We start from the raw sequence: 18,903 nt of genomic DNA on the forward strand, positions 1-18,903 counted from the left end.
TTCAGTACAGGTGCTCCACAACATGAAATCTTTAGCTGGATGAAGAGACAATGGACATAACAAATAAGTAGGAGCTTTTACAGACTGTCTACCTGTCACCTCTAACACTTTTGACAGTATGTGACACATTGGCTTTCTCTGCATAATTTTTAATTAGGGGTTGCAATGCCCAGCCACATTCATGGAAGTCCATTGTGATGGAGCAGAACTGCACACTATCTCGCACATTGGACACTCAGCTATAACTCGTCAGATCTAAGAACTGCAGGGGGAGGTACTGGGTTACTTCAAGAAGCTCTTCTTACTGATAAAACAAACATCGATGTAATTGAAACACATTGGCAGCATCCTTTTCATGCTACTGCTCCATACCAACTTAGAATATGCTGCCATAGTGTGGAGAAATGCAGAGCGTGCCATTTACCTCTTTCAAACAAATGTAAATTTTGTAAATCTTTAGAATTATTTTGATAAATTGTTCTCCATAGTACAGGATATGTTTACATGAAAATGATAGCTGGATAAAGTTTGACCATGTGTGGGTTATGTCTTGTTATCTTACCTGAAATGAATAATTTTTAATATAATATATGTTACTTGTTATACTGCCATGTCTTTAATGGTCTTACAACAAATAATATGTTAAGCAATGAGAAAATCTTGTTTTGGAGTATTCTTTTTTTACATGTGGAATATAGAAAGTAGTGACCCTTTGTTCAATGTGACTGGTCAGCCTTTTTTTTTTTTTTTTTTTTTTTTTTTTTTTTTTTTTTTTTTTTTTTTTGTAAGAGAAATCAAAATTTATTGAAAAATTCTCAACATATGTTGTCAGTGGCAACAAAGAATCAAAACTGTTCAGCAGCAGCTCTCATATCAAATGAGAGAAATCAAAATCAGAGTACAATGCAGAAAAATGACGTGATGGCTCTGAGCACTATGCGACTTAACTTCTGAGGTCATCAGTCGGGGAGAACTTAGAACTAATTAAACCTAGCTAACCTAAGGACATCACACACATCCATGACCAAGGCAGGATTTGAACCTGCAACTGTAGCGGCCGCTCGGTTTCGAACTGTAGAGCCTAGAACTACACGGCCACTCCGGCCGGCTGATGTAATTCCTCCCCCACCCCCAGCCTCCTCATATGTACATATGTTTGAAGGATAAAACTTAACTTTTTAATGCATGTTCACTACTTGGCACTTCTTCTACTTTGTCAGTGCTGCACTTTCTTCTCCTTTTATGTAGTAGAAGCTGCCAGAATTGAACAATGTGCACTAGTTTTATGAAGGTTTCAAGTTCTGATTCTTTCTAAAATATACAGTATGTACTCAATTACTTTTATCCTATGTGGTAGAATATCAATCACTCTGTTTCAGATGTTGGAGCTGGTGTCAGCAGGGCACCTTAAGTCCAGTTGCAATTGGATGAGGCCATTGGTCGGTGGCTGTTCCCCAGGCAGTGCTGTGTCAGGAGCAATCTTTGTGTTCATTTGCCTCAGTGTAGCATTTGCTGTACAAGTTCAACTTTGTGAGAATGAGCTTCGTGCAGGAGTTTGGTGGGCTGTTCTGATGACTTCCTTCTTGTTTTTCTGCCTCTGTGGATGTGAGTTGCATCTCTTGTATACTACACTGCACAATATTTAAATGACAACTACACTTTCTATACATAGCAATGTCAGTATGCTTGCCACAGCTGAAGCATTCTACTTTAAATTTAGTATGTGTATGAAAACTGATATTTCCATTGGAGCAGAACAATCTACCGTATATCACACAGAATTTACAAATTTGTAAGACATGTGAGCCATGTGTGCTCATCTTGTAGTTGAAAATGAGAATTTGATTTTTTCCCTGTTAGATGTACTAGATGACTGTGCTGGCGATTAAGCTTTCCACTCATCATCTTTGTCTGCCACACTCATTGCACATTGTATACTAATTGATCAAAAGAATCAAGACCTCCCCCCCCCCCCCCCCCCCCCCCATGTAATGTAGGACTAACCACCAGATGTTATGAGAGGCAGATCCAGCAGTATAAAAGGAGTTGGGGAGTATTGTATTATCAGCAGAGAACCAATAACAGCAGACTGGGTCATTCAGGGGAGCTCAGAGGTTTTGGACATGAACTAGTCGTTGGATGTCATCTGGGTAATAAATCCACCAGGGACATTTTAACTCTTGTAAAGATTCCATATTGACTGTTGGTGATGTGACTGTGAAGTGACACCACAAAGGTATAAACCACAGCTGAATGAAGATCAAGCAGACCTCATGTACTGGCAGACAAGGACTGTCAAGCATTGTAGAGGGTTGTTGTAAAAACAAAATCACATGAGGTCAGCCAGAGGAATCCTTGGAAAAGTTCAAAATGCTACCAGCAGTCTGACTAGCACAATGACTGTTAGCAGGAATTAAAAGGAATGGTTGTGCAGCTCCTCTTGCCACACATATCTGTAGTCAGTGCTAAGCAAGTAGGCAGTGCTGTGTCAGGAGCAATCTTTGTGTTCCTTTGCCTCAGTGTAGCATTTGCTGTACAAGTTCAACTTTGTGAGAATGAGCTTCGTGCAGGAGTTTGGTGGGCTGTTCTGATGACTTCCTTCTTGTTTTTCTGCCTCTGTGGATGTGAGTTGCATCTCTTGTATACTACACTGCACAATATTTAAATGACAACTACACTTTCTATACATAGCAATGTCAGTATGCTTGCCACAGCTGAAGCATTCTACTTTAAATTTAGTATGTGTATGAAAACTGATATTTCCATTGGAGCAGAACAATCTACCGTATATCACACAGAATTTACAAATTTGTAAGACATGTGAGCCATGTGTGCTCATCTTGTAGTTGAAAATGAGAATTTGATTTTTTCCCTGTTAGATGTACTAGATGACTGTGCTGGCGATTAAGCTTTCCACTCATCATCTTTGTCTGCCACACTCATTGTACATTGTATACTAATTGATCAAAAGAATCAAGACCTCCCCCCCCCCCCCCCCCCCCATGTAATGTAGGACTAACCACCAGATGTTATGAGAGGCAGATCCAGCAGTATAAAAGGAGTTGGGGAGTATTGTATTATCAGCAGAGAACCAATAACAGCAGACTGGGTCATTCAGGGGAGCTCAGAGGTTTTGGACATGAACTAGTCGTTGGATGTCATCTGGGTAATAAATCCACCAGGGACATTTTAACTCTTGTAAAGATTCCATATTGACTGTTGGTGACGTGACTGTGAAGTGACACCACAAAGGTATAAACCACAGCTGAATGAAGATCAAGCAGACCTCATGTACTGGCAGACAAGGACTGTCAAGCATTGTAGAGGGTTGTTGTAAAAACAAAATCACATGAGGTCAGCCAGAGGAATCCTTGGAAAAGTTCAAAATGCTACCAGCAGTCTGACTAGCACAATGACTGTTAGCAGGAATTAAAAGGAATGGTTGTGCAGCTCCTCTTGCCACACATATCTGTAGTCAGTGCTAAGCAAGTTTGAGATGCCATAAAGAGTAACACCACTGGATAGTAGATGACTGGACACAAATGACATGAGTGCTGAATCATGCTATACTCTGTGACAATCTCGTGGGAGGAAATGTGTTGCAGTAGAGGAGAGATTTTTGTGGTTAGGATGTGGTCCCCTCTGCCAAACACTTGGGTGTGACTTGCAGAGGAATGATATGGATGTAGATGTAGATTGTGCTTAAGAAAATGCTAGATGAGGAATGATATGAACACATATTATAGCAGTGTGTACTGTGTACAATAGAGCAATATTTATGAGATGATGATTGTATCAGCATGAAGTGCATCCAGTCATAAAGCAATATCTGAGAGATAATGGTTTGTGGACAATAACATTCCTGACATAGACTGACCTTCTCTGAGTCCCAACCTGAATTCCACCTTTGGGATGAGTTGGAATGTTGACTTTACTCTGGATCCTAGGGGTCCAACATCACTACTTTCTCTTATTCCAGATCTTGAGGAAAAATGGGCTTGCATTCTTCCACAAATATTCAGACGCCTCACATTCTGCATTATCTTCTCTCTAGTCCTAAAACTGAACCCTTATGGGGTCATTTTTAGTTTGAAAACTAGAAATGTGTCATGGAGCTGTGTCTGGAGAGCAAGGAGCTTGACATACAAATGGAATTCCATTTTTTTACCATGAAAAACTGGACTAACTGTGATGAATGAGTTGAAGCATTGATGTGATGCAGAGGTGAGTGTTACTCCTTTGAGAGGTATTTTAAGTGTTCCCAGCAGAGTTAAAGCTGTTATAAAGGTGAAGAAAGGTGGACACACCTCATACAAATGTCCACTAAGAAGTGTGTGGAGCCACTTGATCACACAGTGTACCTCATTATTAGCCAGGAAAAAAATATTTTAAATGACAAGTTAGAACTCTAATTCATGAAGGAAGGAAGAAAGACTGGGATTTAATACATAGTCATTGATGAGGCAACCAGAGATGAGTTAGATGTACAGATTGGACAGTATGTGGGAGAAATTAGCTGTGTCCTTTTCAAATTAACCATCTTGGCATTATCTGAAGTGATTAAGGATAACAACAAAAATCCTAAATGTGAGATCTCATTCAAACTAGGCCACTTGGAACACCATATATTTGCCCTACATTTCTGTCTACAGTGGGAAACCGTTTTGAAAGTTGTTCCCTGGAAATACCTTCATGTCTAAAACCACATTGTGCATTATCTCCTCTCTAGTCCTAAAACTGAAACCTTATGGGGTCATTTTTAGTTTGAAAACTAGAAATGTGTCAAGGAGACGTGTCTGGAGAGCAAGGATCTTGACATACAAATGGAATTCCATTTTTTTACCATGAAAAACTGGACTAACTGTGATGAATGAGTTGGAGCATTGATGTGATGCAGAGGTGAGTCTTACTCCTTTGAGAGGTATTTTTTGCCAAACTGCAACATAAAATCATTAGAGAACTCCTTGATAATACATTTTGTTATCGTTTGTCTTACCAGTGCATATTCATATTGTATAGTTCCATGGGTTTTAGAGAACACACTCAGCTTTGTTTTAGTCTTTCATTACATCTATTATAGCTTTTCTGGCCTTCAAGAAAAGAAACTCATAGATTGTATTTTCTGTACCTGTGAGTCCAGCCCACGTACACACTCTTGTGAAAGATTAGAATTATTATAGTTTTCAGAAACTCTGTGAATTTTTAAATTCTGAAGTAAAAATCATGTACAAAATCTTGGATTATTTGAACCTCTTAAACAATATCTTGTGTGGTCGTATGTGAGTTATTGTTACTAGATTGTGTACCTTCTCAATAAAACCTGCAGTACAAGCAATTTACAAGTTCCACCTCAAGTTGTAACAATGTTGCCTTTTTATCTAGTTGACTGAAGATGTAACTCTTTCTACATATTTTTTGCCCTTTGTACTTTGGCAACCATTCATCACTGAAACAGTTCAACATGAATGTCCTCAAAGAAATCAAATCTATTTGTTGATAATAGTTCCAATATAATTTCATCAAGAGCTGTCTTCATAGATCTATTTTCTAGGTAATTTTTGATGAAACCATTTAGTATTGGATTGTTTGTTGGATGATTAAAGTCGCCTCCAATGATGATGGTGTGAATGAACAATATATTTACTAGCTATCTCAGGTTTTCTGTAGGCCTAATGTTTTCTGTTACATTTGGGGATGAGTCTGATTGTTAACAGAAGAATCCAGTTATGAAGTTGTATCCATCCTTGATATTGTGTCTTGCCCACATAACCTTGTAAGCAACTTCAGTAAACATCCTGAAGGATTTGAGTTTCTTGCTTACAGTTGGTGAATGTATCACTTCCATTTCTTATCAGCCTTCCCTTTTGATATACATTTAAATTCACCAAAAATAACTCACTGCTATCACTTTCAGGTTTTAGCCCATTTTCTGTATCTGGTATTACATGAGTTCCATTGTCTTTTTAGGAGCACTTCAAAACCTCGTTAAACAGTTGACCAAAAGGCTTTTAATAGTTCCAGCTTTACAGCACATACTTTGTACTTTACACTAACACCATTTTGGGTTCTCATACAGCTCTCACTATATAGACTGGATGGAGGTACACTTAATCTAAAAACCTCTGGTGTGTACTCCACACAGAGTCAGCTGCCTGGGTATCAGCCTTGCATGTAAAGTTTACCGCTGACCCTCTTAGGAGGACAATGGTGCAAGGCTAGCAAGTAGCAGCAGTCTAACATGTCACAGAATCTTTAAAGTCTCTGTTTGAAACCAACCAACTGACTCAAAACCAGGGGTCACAATCAGTTCTGGGTACAATATAAGACTGTTAGCTTCCTAGAAATATGAAGAGGCTAGTGTTCTCAGTCATCTCTGCCAGTCACTAGAATGATCCAAGTATGACCTCAGAGGTCACACGATGTACATCATTTTTTCCTAAGTGTGCACAACCTACTGTTTGTTGCAACTTGTTTTCTCAATGGCTGGAAAAGTCTCTTTAACATGTAGACTGAAGTGTCCAGGCATACATACTGAGTACCTATGGTGATGTTGTTCACTTGAATTGCTGACAGTCAGCAGACCCCTACCCTCTTGTGCTTTCTTTCCCTGGACACAGGACACAGCAAGTGCCCCAGTAGGTGAAGTGCATCTCACTGACTCAGTTTCAGTTTCATTGGGAGACAACATCTCAAATTTGTTGGTTGCGAATATGAGTGAAATGCCTCGAGTTCAGTCACTGTATAAAGTTCTCATATTACTGTCCTTGAAATCTAACAGTCATATTAATATGTAAATCATGTGCACAGTAATCATCATTGTGAATAACACAGTTCACAGTCTGACCCTATTTTTACAGTTAGCATTATTGAAGTTTGACATAGTCCATGATACTAATTACACATTCACTACCCAATTAATCATTTAAAACCCTCATTGGGTTACTGAATAAACTCCTGGACATGAAATTTAGATGAACTCTAGAACATTCCTGACCTACGATGTACGCTACTATGCATTGTCTGTAGGACATTTCCTCATATCAATGAACTTATGTCTTGCTCCATTCAAACTCATTGTAGACTGATTTAAAATGGCTTCCAACATGCCTCTCGTATAGGTTTATAATAAGTACTTCTGAATTTAGATATTGTTGTTTTTTGAATTTTCATAAATTATAATTAAAGATTTACACTTTGAGTTACTGAATATGAGGGAAATTTGTTTTAAAAAAGACTTTTAGATACAGGAATCATTTCTGTTAAATCACACTAGCTGCTTTGACAAAATATGGGATTCTATTTCAGTAACAATGTTTTACTTAGTAAGTTAATTACTCTGTAATTAAATGAGTGCAAATGTTGCTAAAACATTTTCGTCTTTGACTGGAGGGATACATTGTTATTTATACATCTTTCTCGTCTACTTTATCAGGAAATTAGTAATCAGGTTAATACTTAAATATGAACAATCACAACAAAAACTGAAATTACTGATGTTTTGTACTTAACACAGTTTTTAGGCAACCTAGCTAGCTCATTAACTCCTGATAACCATAGGAATGTAGTAGATAATGAAGTTAAGTTGACTAGGCCCTGGGTCAATATTTGAGATCTTTAGGTGACATCACAAAATTTGAACAAAGAAATTGTAATAATTTCTGGGAGAAGAAAAGCATAACAGCCGGAAGGAATCCATCAGCTTTGTTACAAGTAGGGCTGAATTATGACCAGTGCAATGTTTTATTTAACAGCAAACAACTAACTTTAAACTAAGCTTGTATTTAGTATAAAAGTTTGTTGGTTACTTCTTCATCAAACAGCAGAGCAGCCTGTCTTTCACTATTTGAAATTGTTGTTGTGTTTGCAGTTTCAACAGTTAACAGATATCATATTTCTGTCTGTCTAAATATGGTTTGTTATATTAGTTTTAATTTTTTTATTTAAGTTTCCAAAGAATTTTCCAATATTAATCAAGAGAAATAAGAGCATATTATCTCCTTAAAGTTCCACAAATGGTCTGCCAGAGAGCTGTTTGGCTCAGAGGAGTGTTTTAGGGAGCTTCTGTACCAGGTCTTTGATACCTCTATTTATAGAATTTGCCATAAGGATACCAAGAGTCTACTTTAAGATGACCAACAATTCCTCTTTAAAAAGCCTACACTCTTCCCAGGAACTAATACCTAAATCCTATCTCACCAAAACCATACACTCCCACCTTCTTCAAAAGTTCCAAATCCTCCCAAAGCCTTGCATAGTTGTCCTTTCAAAAGACTGTATATGATATCTTATTACTGTTGCAGGTGTTTTGGTTATGGGCTCTCATCAACAAAATACATTAGGTCTGCGTTTCAAGGTGCCCTACGTTCCTATAATACCATCACTGAGTATTTTCTTCAACATTGCTCTCATGGTGAATCTTCCTTCACTTACCTGGGTACGATTTGTAGTGTGGATGGCAGTAGGTGAGTTATGACTTACTATGGATTACTTTTGAATTTAAACTAATGGAATGTTTTACAGTGTGGGTGTTGATGCTATTGTTATGGTTTTCACAACAATATGGAAGAATAAATTGCTACTCAACACACAGAAGAAGCATTGAGTCACAGACAGTCACAGTGAAACAGAAAGCTAGAAATTATCAGCTTTCAAACTAGGTCCTTCTTTGAGAAGTAGGAAATTTATGGACAACAACTCACACACACATGACCACTCTCTCTGACACTAAGGCCTGACTACAATTGTGACTGTGTCTGGTGTTAGCAGCAATGTAGCATGGTTGGGCACTGGGAATAAGGAAGAGGGGTGGTTGGGGAGGGAGAGGGTTAGCAACATAACAGTTGGGGAAGATTCTGGTGCTATCTGTGGAAGCATGCAGGGATGTGGTAGGGACAGGATATGGCTGCTACGTACAACATCTAGAGGCTTAAGAAAGATTAGTAGAGGAAAGAACTGTTTAGATGTGCTGGCAGCATAGAAGGTATGCGTAGTACTGGAATGGGAACAGGGAGGGTTACAGACAGGTAGATCACAGGGACTAATGAATGTCGAGGCCAGGAGCATTATGGAAATGAAGGATACATTGTACGGAGATTTCCCGCCTATACAATTTAGAAAATTTGGTGTTGGTTGGAAGGATAAAGATGGCACAGGCTGTGTCATAAAACTGAAGCACATCATGTTGTGAGGCATGTTTAGCAACTGTGTGATCCAGCTGACCCTTAGTCACAGTTTTGTGGTGGCCATTCATGTGTGCCGACTGCTTTTTAGTTGTCATGCCTTATAGATTGCAGCACTGTGGTTGATAAATCAAGTGGCTGCTTGCACAGGTGGCCCTGCCTGTAATGGGATAGGAGATATCAGTGACAGGACTTTAATAGGTGCTAATGGGAGGATGTATGGGGCAGGTCTTGCATCTGAGTGTATTTCAGGGATGTATGCCATGAGACAGGAGGCTTGGAGCAGGAGTGGATATTCATACCTTGGGAGGGTAGCGAAATACCACTATGTAAGGGGTGGGGAGGATAGTGCAGAGGATATTTCTAATTTCAGAGCACAATCCTGGTGGAGCATATGGTTCAGTTGCTCCAGTACTTTGTAGTACTGTGTCACAAGAGAAATGTTACTTTGTGGCTGGACAGTTGGTATGTGAAGGGTAGCAAGGGACTGGTGAGACAAGGCATGGGAGATATGTTTGTGGACAGGGCTGAGAGGATAATTTAGGTCTGTGAAGGTGTCAGTGAGACCCTTGGAATATTTGGATATGAACTGCTTACCACTGCAGGTGCAATGACTATGGGTGGCTAACCTATATGGAACAGACTTCTTGATATGGAATGGGTGGCAGCTGTCAAAGTGGAAGTATAGATTCAAGTTCATGGTTGGTAGGTTTGTTGTCAACAGAGGTAGCCATCCTCAAGGTGGAGGTCAACATTGAAGAAAGTAACTAGTTGGGATGACGGGAACCAGCAAAGCAAATTCAGGAGAAAATATTGAGCTTCTGAGGAATGTGAGTATGTGTCCTCACCCTCTGTTCAGATCATGAAATGACACCAATGAATTCCAACCAAGTGAGAATTTGGTATTCTGGGTGGTTAGTAAAGGTTCTCCCAGATGGCCCATGAATAGGTTAGCATAGGACAGTGTCATGTGGGTGCCCATTGCTGTACCAGGCCAGTCCTAGGTCGTGGGTTTAAAGGAGAAGTAATTATAGGTGACCAGGAAGGATGTGTAGGTTTGGAGTCAGTCAGGCATTGGAAAAGGCAGTGCTCAATAAAGGCTAGATGTTGAGCATTGAGGATGTTAGTGTAGATGTAGAGGGAGGTTGTGTCAAGAATAACAAACAGGAAGTGTGCAGAGTTGCTGAAGGAAATGCTTGATGTCTTTTACACATGAGAGTAGCTTACAGTTAATATGCTGAAGGTGTTGGTCCACAGGGCAGAGATTCTCTCTTTGGGGGCACAGTAACCAGGTGCAATGATGCATTCTGGGTGGTTGTTGGGTTTATAAATTTAAGAAGCATGTAGGTGATAAGGACGTGGGGAGTGATGGGGATGAGAGACAGAGGGAGAGAGAGAGGGAGAGACTTAAGGGAAAGGTTTTGGAATGAACCTAAGGATTTGAGGAGGGACTGGAGAACCTGCTGGATTTCAGGAAGGGGGCTACTGTGGTAATTCCTGTGATTCATAGGCACAGTAGTGGATTCTTTGTTGGCAGGTAAGAATATAAGGCTGGCATCAGTTTTAGATGGTGAGTTGTAGTCCTCTTTGCAAATGCGAGGTTGGTTTCCATGTTGAGGGATTTTGAGAATTACTGTGAAGCAGGATTAAAGGTTATAAAATTCTGGAAAGTTAGCATGGAGCAATTTGGGGGCAGCAGAGATGAGTCATGGTTGAACGAAGGAGGAAGTTGAGTCAGGCAGGACTCAATATTGGTTTCAGATTGAGTCTATGACAGTGATGAAAAATGTCTCTGCTGTAGATGACAGAAGATAGAGAGAAGGTCTTTAACAAGCCCAGCACAACTGAATTTGGGAGTGCAATGAAAGATAATGTGTTTGGAATGGACTAATACTTCTGTGGGACTGAGACTTTTTGAGGAGAGATTCATGACTGTTTTATGGGTCTGTTTAGGTTCTGGGTTCTAAAGGGTGATGGGAGGCAGTTTCTGAGGGTGTGTTAAATGTAGCAGGTCTGCATGACAGGGTTTGGCAGCTTTTGGGGATGCAGGGGAAGTTTGATGGAGGCTCTTGTGGTGCGGTGGAGAGTGGTAGAAGGTGATGTGACTGGACAGTTTCTTGAGGTGATATTATGCATGCTGCTCTAGATTCTGGAGGGCAAGTGTTTCCATCTGGGAGATGAGACTCAGGAATTTAGGACTGCAGTCCAGGAGAATTTTATAGCTGGAGCACTGGCATCTTCCCACACTTCTCTCCTGCCATCCTGCACTCTCCCTATCCCATGCCTCTTCCATACGCCCTCTTTCCACCACAATTAGATTGCTGTTCCCATCAGGTACATAATACAATCATAATCATATCTGAGTGCCCTGACACAGTGGACATATGTATATGAGTTGTTGTGTGAATGTGAAGAGTAGCAGTCTATCCTTTCTGTATTGTTATTATTCAGTTCTGGACTTTCCACTGTTTGTAATTGTTTTTATTTCTTTATATTAAAGATATTTGAGAATAACATGTAAATTTCACTACTTTCTGTTGTTTCCTTTTCCTCCAGTTTTGTGTAATCAAGTCACAATATCACAATTCCCTCTCTTTTGAGACATTTGATCTAAATATCCATTCTATTAGGGAATTGCATTTATAACACTTTCTTCTTTAACCCTATATTTTTGTTATTTCTTCCCATTTTAAAGAGTATCATTTTATTTTAATTTCAAGAACCCATTTAGCACTGTCTTATTGTTCTGTGGGTACTAATCTGCTTTCTAAGACTGTCATTCACAAGTATGAATATCTAAAAAAAACTTTGTATTCTGTGTATTATTCCAACTGTGTTTTTATGTTTTTTTTTTATATTTTGCCACTATTTTTAAATGTTCAAATTGCTGTGGTAACTAACTGATTTCATATTCCCTTCCTAAATCTTCCTTCTAATGTCTCTGCTTTATCTAATTTATCACTGAGTGCTGTTGTTTGTTACCAACAAGCATTTCACAGTCAATGGTGTTGTATAGGTCTACCAATTTTTGCATTTTAGACACACTTTTTGTTGAAAATATTGTTGGGTATGATGTTCTATGCACGGTTAGCATTTCGTGAATCTTTTCAGATGGGGCATTTCTTTTTTTTCTTTTTTTACTGTGTTTGTTACTTATCTCTCTATGTATCCTTTTCCATTAAGCTGATATCTAAAATAAGTCCTTTCTAGTGGTATTCACTTCCAGAGATTCATTTATACTAATTCAGCTAGGAGATTTTTAGAGATTATTGCAAAGTCATATCTAAATATCAGGCAGTTTATTTCATTATATATTTTCTATTTTTCTAACTTTATTGCTGATAGTGTAATTCCTTATAGAGAATATCATACATGTGCCAATACTTTCAAAAGTATGTATGTAAGCATTATGCAGATTAGACAAGCAAATTTAATGTTTATCCTTAGATTACTTTAATATGTGAATGGGTTGAGGAATCTCTCTCTCTCTCTCTCTCTCTCTCTCTCTCTCTCTCTCTCTCTCTCTGTCTCTCTCTCTGTCTCTCTCTCTCTCTCTTTCTCTCTATTACTTTTTTTTAAAAAAGCTACAGATGTCATTTACAATAAAGAATCGGGTGTTCAATTTTGTGTTAATAGCTTGTGGCCATCCCTCAGGCAGGTGCACTGAGTATAGATTACCCACTAGGTGGTCCTGTCGCATACATTCTATGCGTATGCAGGCTATATGGCCACCCCAGCCTGCATGCACTTGGTCCATTCAGCACTTTTGCATAGGCTGCCTAACTGCCCCTGGGTCAGCTGTTTGTCCACATCTGCCCACCTGCGTCTTATGGCATCTGGCTGCCCAGTTGCAGACATTTGATCTCAAACAAACATCAGATATATAATGGACTGACAACAATGATGGTTGTCCATGTTTGCAATTATGGATACATTTAATGTATTCCATAATGGCTGTAGCTGCCACAGTGCCTGTTCCTTTGGACATGCATGCATGGTTAAAAAACATGCATTGTACTTCTGAACACCACAGGCACTGCAATATAATATTTACCTGCTGACACCGGGCAAGTGACTTTCAATTAAAATGTCTCCTCTGTGTGGGAATATACAAAATGGATCTATGAGTGCAGGTTGTACACATATGGAATTTTGGGTTTGGATGTGAACCATGCTCAGATAGCATAATGGTAAGGCAACCATTCACAATAAGCAGGAAAGTTGGGTTCAGGTCCCAGTCCGGCAAAAATTTTCATTGTTGTTATTCCTTTATACAGCTGCAAATACATTTCATGTATTATAGAACTGTTTTTCCTACTCGTCTTGTAGAGGGTTGCCTACTTTTATTTATATCTTCGTTTCTTGTCCTTGTTATTCCTTTATACAGCTGCAAATACATTTCATGTATTATAGAACTGTTTTTCCTACTAGTCTTGTAGAGGGTTGCCTACTTTTATTTATATCTTCGTTTCTTGTCCTTGGTGTTGATGTACCAGCTGAAAAAATAGGAGTTGGATGTGCAACTACTGTCTATAGTAAATGATGCAGCCGACAGATGCACAATTGCATTTCATAGTCTTTTACTACCACCTTTCACAACCTCCCAATAATACACACTTAAGTATGGCCAGTGCACTATTTTTCTAACTTCCTATAAGCCTCATTAATAGTTAGCAGGTGAACTATCCACATTCTGCTACAATAGTTTACTGTTGAAGATCTACAAGCAGTAAAAGCCTAACCACAATATTCACAGCTCTTCAAGAATAGAAAGGTACATATGGAGCAGCCACTGTCACTGTTACAACACACGGCCTAATTGTCTAACACTTACTACATCGCTAAGTTGATGCATTGTTGTCATTCTAACCAACACAGGTTCCTTGTTTGTAACTCAGTCATAGACTGGCTGTCTCGTGACCAAAAATCAGGTCCTTATACATCATAGCAATATTAGATACTGAAACTACACCTTGTTTAAAGTTAAATTTACAGAAATAACAATTAAAACCTAACTCATTAAATTAAATGAATACATCGAAAAATTCCATCTTTTTAATAGTTTCTCCTACTACAAGGGTTAAGCCAAAATATTTGTTTTAATCATGAACTTAACAAATATCATTATGTAAACAATACTTTTGACTAAACTGTTAATTACTTTGGAAATAACTAAGGGCTGGTTTTGCTAACATGTCTCCAACTAGAGCTAAATAGATACTTTAAGAATACAAGCATTTCAGCTTCCAAGTGTTTACAGTTAGTACAGAATTTATGTTTGTATATCTAAAAACAACGATGATGTACTTACCAAACGAAAGTGTTGGTATGTTGATAGACACACAAACAAACACAAACACAATTTTTTTCCCCCTTATACATAGGTTTGGTGGTTGTGCTGCGCCAAAACACGTTAAAGGGTGGAGAAATTTGGGAAAATTTCGAAAAAACTGTGTGTAAATGAATTAAAAGGAGTGGTTTTGTGGTGGCAGATTATGAAAATGAGGCTAACAATTGTCTGACGAAGAAAAAATGACGTTATAACCTGTGGGAAGTGGTTAAAAATGATCAATGATGTGGGAAAAACGGAAATGGAAATCCAAAGTGAAAGTTGTTAGAACTAGCCAAAATGGTTGTTTAATAGGAGAAAGGAACTGTTTGTGTACTGGGAACAGTGGATTTTACAGCAGCGGTATTGTTGAAAGTGGAAAAAAAAGAAAATTTTTTTTGGTTATGGATTGGAAGTGGGTTACGTATTATTGGGTAAATATAGGCAGGATAAAATTGTATGGTAGATTACGGTAAAAAGGAGAAGGTGAATACAAAGTGAAACTACTTGCACAAACAGAAAGAGAAAGTAAGATGACATAAAAGATTTCGAAATGCAACAGAGACAATAACAAACGCAATTGTTGGGTTCAAATTAATGATATGAATATAATAGAGGAAAACATTCCACATGGGAAAAATATATCTAAAAACAAAGATGATGTACTTACCAAATGAAAGTGTTGGTATGTTGATAGACACACAAACAAACACAAACACACACACAAAATTCAAGCTTTCGCAACCCATGGTTGGTTCATCAGGAAAGAAACACCAACAGAATGTTACTTATGAAACAATTACTGATTTCACCCTCTAACGAAAGATGCTAACTAGTAATAACCAAAATATATTAGAAAATCAATTACCTATATAAAAACTAGGCACAAAGTTAGATATGGAGTTCTTTACGTTAAAACTGAGGGCCAACCATTCTCTTTTATGAAAATGCAGATTATACTCATGTATGTTAATAGTAATTATTTAAAAGTGAAAAAATGAATTTCAGCAGGCAGATGGCAAAAAAAGAGGGGAAGTAAAAATATCCCAGTTTGCTTCGTCACATCACCCCCTCATTGTATTGACCAGATAGACATTGCAAATAGCTCACTGGGCAATTCAATGACCACAAGTGACCCCAGACAGTGGGCTAAAAATCTACACAAAAAATATTAGATAAGAAAATGTATCAAAACTATGACAAATATGTGTTTTCAAATTTATACTTATGTTAACTGACCATACAAAAATCTGCATACAAAATAATTACATACAGTGTACAATATCACAAAATATCTACAAGTTATACTTTCAACAAAAAACTGGGCATCTTGATCATAAGCGATGTCCTTCTGGGTAAATAGAGATTACATTTTAAGATACATATTATTTTATACAAATCCTGTCTTGCTAAACAAAATACATCCTCAAGGGTTGAAAGTTTAAACAGCACATTGCAGTTCATGTTTAGACAAACATTTCCCTTGCTCAATGTTCAGTACTTTTTGTATCCAATTTCACACTTTTAATGAGCTTTAACACACTTTCTCACCAAGCTGTCCAAGCCTTCAAGAGGTCCATGTGGCAGTTAGCAAGGACATGCACTGATATCAGTTCCCTTGGAGGTGGTTCTCCTACACCAAAGTACATTAAAATATTATACAAAGTAGCCTACTTTAGTACACTTACTTTCACTTCTAACTTAAGTCTAAAATACATATAACACTAATGGCAAATGATAGTCATTACATCATATATAAATACATTATATAGTTCTCATAACATTACAATAATTAGCTTTAAAATTGACTATAGTACAAAAGGTGGTGACTATAAAAATTTATAATCAATTTGCACAGAACACTACAAAACATTACTCTAAGTCATAATTGTCTGAAACTGGTTAAACTCAAAAGATTGGGATCTCCTTTCCATTTGCAAAATAGCAAAAACTCAAGATGTGCAATAGCATAGATTTACTATTCATTACATTATGAAAAAAAGCATAGAATCACCATCACGTAACTTAATTACTACTCAAATCAGAATTAAGGGGATGAAAGTTCTACCAAATCATAGCTCGACTTGTCTACTCAACTCTTAGTATTACTCTCATTCAACCAGAAAATTAAATTCTCACAAAAATCACAAAATGTTACCAAACAGTCAACATATTCACATCAGCCTAGCATCACAGTTATCAGTTAATCAACAAATTTACTCTTCTTCATCCCAGTATTCCACAGAATACAAATATAAGTTTTCAGATAACCTGTACATCCAACGATGCAGCATCATATGACTTGTAAATATTGCTCTTTCTGTTAATCTCTCATTCCAGCTACTGTGTCATGAATTGCACAATATGAACAATACCCGATGTTGCCTAATTTAAAAATAGATCATCACTACAGTTACATCACATTTGTTTGTAAACAGTTATCTTTCCCATTACTCAATCTTGTCTGTCACCTCAATTACTTTACTTACATTTCTTACCTTGTTAGCTAGTGGAGAACATTCCCAAAAAATATCCATAATGTAGAGACAGCTCCCTAAGCATTAAGATCCTAACATTATTCATTATTTTATTATTTCATTATTGTTTCGTTATCTAATAAATAAATACCTACGCTGCTTATCTAATGCAAAACTGACTCTACTGAAAAACACTCCACAGCAACAGTTCCTTATGCTAAGGCAAACTTAATTCTCATTAATGATCAGACAAAATTATCATTAGAAAAACTGTTACTTCACTGTATTCCATCAAACTGCTTAAGATTCTAGCCTGAAGGTTGATATACACACAAACCTTACTTACTGTTTCCGCACACATTACTCCAGGCAACTATGTCTAAAGTTGGAATTCCTTAATGTTAGAAAAGGTTATACCATGACAAACTTTTATAGTTAGATTGTTATCTCCATATCCTGATTGCACTTAACACAAACACTTCTATTATACCACAATTAACATTTATACCTAGTATTCAAGATGGTTTATACTGCATATTGTCTCTGTTACTACACCAATGAGCTGATTATTTCAGATGTTAATTATAGTCCACATGTGCTGACACTTTTCATTTTCAGTTTACCTTATCTCTTTGTCTGACATAAATTATTTTTACCATGGTACCAATTTATTTTCTTCCATCCTCTTATGAATCCATCACATATAACTAATGCAACATAAGACTCTTTGCCTTTAAATATGTCTGCTTGTGTCTGTGTATGTGCGGATGGATATGTGTGTGTGTGCGAGTGTACACCTGTCCTTTTTTTCCCCTAAGGGAAGTCTTTCCGCTCCCGGGATTGGAATGACTCCTTACCCTCTCCCTTAAAACCCACATCCTTTCGTCTTTCCCTCTCCTTCCTGAAGATGATGATGTAAATAAAATAGAAAGAAACTTCCCCATGGGAAAAATATATTAAAAACAAAGATTCCAAGACTTACCAAGCGGGAAAGCGCCGGCAGACAGGCACATGAACAAAACACACACACAGAATTACGAGCTTTCGCAACTGGCAGTTGCTTCATCAGGAAAGAGGGAAGGAGAGGGAAAAATGAAAGGATGTGGGTTTTAAGGGAGAGGGTAAGGAGTCATTCCAATCCCGGGAGCGGAAAGACTTCCCTTAGGGGAAAAAAAGGACAGGTGTACACTCGCACACACACACACATATCCATCCGCACATACACAGACACAAGCAGACATATATATATGCACACAGATAACACTAGAGAATCCTTCTCTACAATCTTTCTATATTACTACACAAAATTATATGAAAGTCAAAGATAGTGTTTCTGATTTACTTATAAACTACAGATGGGATAGGAGAAGAGTTTGACTGCTGCCTCAGGAAACATGAAAAATGAGACAGACGAGGGTGGGGAGTAAGCATTATTGCCACATAATGAATCAAACACAGAATGTTGAACCCTGTACTTGTTATTTGCATGGAAAATTAGTCTCAAATATTACATCAATGCTCAGATTTTGAATCACCAACAAATTGCATTCCAACAGCTGTCCTGCCAATTCCATAGTTAATAGCACCTCTTGTTTCACACTGTTTAATTTCTTACCAGTAGCACCAACAATTTTTATTCTAGAAACATGGATCACTACTATACCCTCTGGGTTTTTAATAGATTCAAAAAAAGCCTGTGAAATGCCAATCAAATCACTACCACTGGCCAGTAAACACTTGACATGTATATATTGTATACTTGCTGTTATTACAGGTTGGCACACTTCCTTTTTACTTACCATGTGATCTTCTTCATACAACAAATCCTCATTAATCCTTTCTTAACTTAACACTTTGCCCTCATTATTAACTATAGATTCAAATACCCCATTCTCATCATTACTGGATTCGCCATTTC

General features: G+C 37.7%; 1 protein-coding gene across 2 annotated transcripts in view; it reads left to right on the forward strand.

The window, feature by feature from the left end:
- Positions 1–18,903, forward strand: part of LOC126354582 (cationic amino acid transporter 4) — a 202,329-nt gene that overhangs the window by 170,482 nt on the left and 12,944 nt on the right. For both annotated transcript variants that reach the window (XM_050004330.1, XM_050004328.1), the window contains 2 exons: positions 1,380–1,605; positions 8,301–8,462. In XM_050004330.1, coding sequence (XP_049860287.1) covers positions 1,380–1,605; positions 8,301–8,462 — 388 coding nt within the window. The remainder of the gene's footprint in view (positions 1–1,379; positions 1,606–8,300; positions 8,463–18,903) is intronic.

Source organism: Schistocerca gregaria, chromosome 3 (assembly GCF_023897955.1).
Source record: "Schistocerca gregaria isolate iqSchGreg1 chromosome 3, iqSchGreg1.2, whole genome shotgun sequence".
Lineage (NCBI taxonomy): Eukaryota > Metazoa > Arthropoda > Insecta > Orthoptera > Acrididae > Schistocerca > Schistocerca gregaria.